This window comes from Castanea sativa, chromosome 7, assembly GCF_040712315.1.
Source record: "Castanea sativa cultivar Marrone di Chiusa Pesio chromosome 7, ASM4071231v1".
In the NCBI taxonomy this organism is placed as follows: Eukaryota; Viridiplantae; Streptophyta; class Magnoliopsida; order Fagales; family Fagaceae; genus Castanea; species Castanea sativa.
This window is the reverse complement of record NC_134019.1, coordinates 45,130,857-45,135,751: the sequence shown is the minus strand read 5'-3', so window position 1 is coordinate 45,135,751 and position 4,895 is coordinate 45,130,857. Positions and strand designations below refer to the sequence as shown.

General features: G+C 31.3%; 1 protein-coding gene across 1 annotated transcript; it reads right to left on the bottom strand.

The window, feature by feature from the left end:
• Nucleotides 1-539: 539 nt before the first annotated feature.
• On the bottom strand, nt 540-4,505 carry LOC142643341 (cucurbitadienol 11-hydroxylase-like). Its single transcript, XM_075817908.1, has 9 exons — nt 4,280-4,505; nt 2,667-2,997; nt 2,240-2,389; nt 1,895-2,143; nt 1,681-1,770; nt 1,504-1,582; nt 1,313-1,419; nt 1,059-1,186; nt 540-713 (listed from the first exon to the last, which is right to left on the bottom strand). The coding sequence occupies exons 1-9, from the start codon at nt 4,477-4,479 to the stop codon at nt 620-622; spliced, it is 1,428 nt and encodes a 475-aa protein (XP_075674023.1). The 5' UTR covers nt 4,480-4,505; the 3' UTR covers nt 540-619.
• Nucleotides 4,506-4,895: the final 390 nt, after the last annotated feature.

The following is a 4,895-nucleotide window of genomic DNA, read 5'->3' as shown; positions in this document are numbered from 1 at the left end:
AAAATATAAATTGAACAAAAACCAATTAGTTATATTGTTAAAGTCTCTTGTCTTCAAACTAGTTAGCGAACGTCATCGGTCAAAATTCTATTGTATTAGTAAAAAATAATAATAAAAAATAAAACATTCTATTTAAATGAATTGCTAGTAAAACATAAATTGAACAAACTTTAACAATGTATTCACATTGAGAAATTGATATGGCTTAAAACTAGCACATGTTTCCTCTCTCTCTCTCTCTCTCTCTCTCTCTCTCACACACACACACACACACACACACATCAAAAACATTAATTGCTAATAGTATACACACACAGAGAGAGAGAGAGAGAGAGAGAGAGAGAGAGAGAGAGAGGTACATAAATTAAACGGAAATTATTATTTCACAAACTCGATTATATAATGTTTAACACAATTACCACACTTTCACACCTAGTGGGCATGTTTTATAGATGATGTATTATTGGATGTGACACAATCAAAGCCCTATAACACATATACAACAAGACAAGAAAATATATACTTGCATTTGGATAAGTATCCAATTATTTTTGGTGAAATTGAAACATCTTATTTCAATATAGAAATACCCATTATTTTGCATGAAATAAAATGTATTTTAATTACTTATCACAGAGAATTTAATGTGGAGGCCATCTGTAAATCCGAGAATAGGATTTCGAGCAATGGTTCCTCCCTTGACCTTTGTCCACCTATTAAAAGAAAAAAAAAATACAAAGGTTTAGTGTGGTAAGATATTGCATATTAGTTGCATCTTAAATTTATCCATATTACAATTAAGAATTTATTTACAGTGTGGTAGGATTTTATTAGTTGTACCTCAATAAGCACCCCTCTTGGTATTTTCAACAGAGATGTCTAAGGCTAAAATCCCACATCCCCCGACAATTGAATTAATAAATAAATCTTTAATTTTAGAGTGTTTGATTTGAATCATGAAATAGATCAATTTCAATTGAGAGGTTTCTTTTATCCCATGACAAACTAGGCAGCATACAATAGTTGCATAGGTTAGATCGCAAAGGGGAACACATTACCTATATTTGGTGACCAAAACATGGAGGAAGGTAGCCAAGAACGTTTTACTATACTCTGCCCCAGCACATTGTCTAATTCCTCCACCAAAAGGCATGAAATTCTTAGATACAAACAATGAATCAAGATCCTGTTGCATTTATAAAAATGTTGTCAATGAAATTGTCCTGAATAAATAGCAATAATATGAGGGAAAACAAGTCTCTTATAAGTGGTTGGATCATCAATTGCTTTCAATAAGGCTACAACTACATACCTTCCAACGCCATGGATTGAAAGCAAGTGGATCCTTGTATGTGTTTGGGTTTAATTGAATAGCGGAATTTACAAGCATAATGGTCCAACCAGCTGGAATTGTATATCCTGGTACGCACTTGGCCAATCATTTACACTTTTACTGGATATATGTGAAGACATTGAACTGAATATATGCATGTAAGAACATACCTTTAAATTCAATATCTTTCAGTGCTTTTCGTAGTAACCCAGGAGCAACACTTCCCAACCTAAGAGCTTCATTGATTACCTATAATTTCCACAACAAAATATTTGGCTTTATATGATAACTAGAATCATGAAACACCTTGAAGAGAGATTAGAACATTCAGAGATTGTAGAACTGACTTGATGAGTAAAGGTCATCGACTTATATTCATCCCATGTGAGTAGGGAATTTGGACTCTCTCTATTCTTAAGAATTGCTTCATGCTCATCCTAACAAATGATACATGATCATTGATCAGTGTTAGGTTACAAATCTTGTAAAACTGCAAGATGCTAACAAATGATACATGATCACTGTTGTGTGCTAAAAAAATGTTCTTGTACATTTACATACCGTCAACTCTTGTAAGACTGCAGGATGCTCGGCAAGTAAGTTGAGAGTTAACGACAATGCTGCTGAAATGGACTCAAAGCTAGCGAATAACAGCCCAAAAACCACGTTGATGATGAGGTCTTCTGATAGGAATTTCTCCTTATCCATGTCATTTATAGCTTGATCAAGAAAATCTTCATAATGTCTTTTAGGTGAATTGATTCTCTCTTTTAATATTTTCCTCAACATACTCAATGCTTCATTTTGGTCCTGAAAAATGAAAAGTGAAATTTAAATTAATGAATCTAAGTCATTTCAAATGAATATTTTTCTGATAAGTTTGTACTTTCTCATTATTTTGATTACCTTTAAACATTTATGGAATGTAGTACCAGGGATATTCAAGGGAAATGACATGAGACCTCCTAGGATATTAGTGAACTTCTCGCTCATTTTCATAGGTGAATTTTCAGCGTCATAACTAATGAGTAGCTTTGCTGTGAAATCAAATATCATCTACAATTTCCAACAAACTTAGATTTGTCATAACTTGAACAACAACAAATTTTACACTATCAAATAACAATAAGTCTATAGTCACAACAAAATTCACAATTATTTAAAGTGTCAAGTTATTAATGATGAATAATAATATAGTGTCAGTGGTACACCCATATAAGAATCAATAATAATCTGCCCAACGAGTAGGTGAGAAATTTATTATGAAAAATATTGTATCTTAACAATGCTTATCGAGTATATGAGTCTATATTAAGAAAAAGTTGAAAATTACCACTGATGCAGCATGTTTCATTTCAAATAAAGGATGACTTGACCATGTTTGTAGGGTTTTGTTAACAAATTCTTCGATTTGAGGAAGCAGCTTTTCCTTAAGTGGATTAGCACCACAATGATTCAATATGATATTTCTTAAGTACTTGTGGAAAACACCAATTGCAGTTGTCTTATTTTCGCCTTCCATCTTAAAAAGCTTGGAAAATGAATCCAAGTACCACAATTCAACTAATCTTCCTTCTTGTTTAACGATGTAATGATTGAATTTAGGATCTACTGATACTACTATGGGTGAACCAGCCACACTAGTTCGAAATATTGGCCCATATCTGAAAGGGGGAAAAAAGAAGAAGAGTTACATTTGTTAGATTAAATAATTAAATTCATCATTTTTTTTTATTGTTTAAGACAACTTAATATCATTAATGACAATTGGTTTGTCTAATCAAAGTGCTTAATCTTTACAATAAATGCTATTAATTTGAAGGGGGGCTATTAATGATTGTTGGACTTGACTTGACAAAGTTGCCCAAAGCAGATTTTGTTTAATCAGTGTAGGGACTTCCTAGACATAGGCGAGCTAGGAGGTCGAGGGTGGCGGCAATTGTCCCTGGCCCGCCAAAACAAAATTAAAAGACGAGTCAATAGCTTAAGAGTAATTTTACAACTTTTGCCCCCTCCTAATTATAATTTGATTTTTGTGAGTTTTTTTTAGGCATATCTTATTAATATTTTTTTTTTCATTTTTTTGTAAATATAATTTTTTTTCACCACTTGTTAAGATAACAATACGTGAGTGGTAAACTATCACTTTCTCATAAATTTAACACTGACATTACTTTAATTTTCACTACTCACAATCAGTTAGTTCAAAATGTTGTATCACTATACTTTTTCTAATTTTTTTACCGGATTTATAATCAATACGCTATTGCCGCTTTTATATGTCAAAATTCATTAAAAACAATGTTTCCGATTCTATCAATGTTTTAAGGTTTAAAACCTGTAAAAATAAAATGAAGGTAGGGTAAATGAGGCAAAAAAGTAAACCTAGAGTTCTAACAAATGGAGAAAAATAAGAAGAATGTTGCTATCTTTCAAAAGTAATACTAAAAAAAAAAATGACCTCAAATTAATTATATAATATATTTTTTTCCTTCTTAAAAATTTGGGAAGGTTACATACTAACATAAATTTAAGTTTTATTTAGTGTATATCTAACTCTTAAAACAATTTAATTCATACATGTAATTTTGACATCCAACAAAAAATTTGAAAACGGGTTATTTATGCTGAAAATATAATGAATATGTCATCGAAGGTTTTCTTACGTTTAAATAGCACTCAATACATACATAGATGATATTTTTATTTCATATTGGTCTTAAGTAGATACGAGTATATTCATATATTCTATCTTCTGTTTCATCCCCTTGCCCATAACAACTTAACAAGAGACTCGTATACATACGTAAATGCATACTTAAATACATAAATACATACTTGTACGTAGAACAGTGATATATACTATAAAAACACATGCACACACACTAGTTACCAAAAAAGAATTATTAATAATAAAGACACACAATTAGTAGCATGTTTACGTACTTCTGGGCTTTCTTTTTGATAAATGGATGGAGGTCTAGAGAGTAACTTGGAACAATCAACTGAAGCGTCTCTCCAATAAGGGGTAGACCCATGGAACCTGGAGGGAGGACTCCATTGCACTCTGGATTGCTCCATTTGTTAAGCCAGTAACTCAAATATATAACCATTACTGCTACAATACATAATCCAATTGTCCACATTTCTGGTAGATTTGGTTGAAGATGTTGTGTGGAACCCTTAAAAGCAAGTAGTAGTTTGGTTTGTAAATCTCTTGCTTTCCTTCTTTAGAAATGGATGAAATATATAGGAAATGAAGAAGTGTTATGAGAATCATTATTGGACTCTTTTAGTGATGTATACTATTTTATTTTTTATTATTTTAGAATCGTTAGTACAGACTATCGAGTACTTGATTCTTTATTAATGATGTTTTGGTCAACTATATATACATTTTGATCTGTACGCCATTGCATTATATTTTTTTTCGATACGATACGCCACTGCATTATCTTTTTTGATATACGCTATTACATTATCTCTTTTTTTATACCATATGCTATTACATTATGTTTGTTTTTAATTAAATCATATAGATTCATATAAAGTATCAATTTGC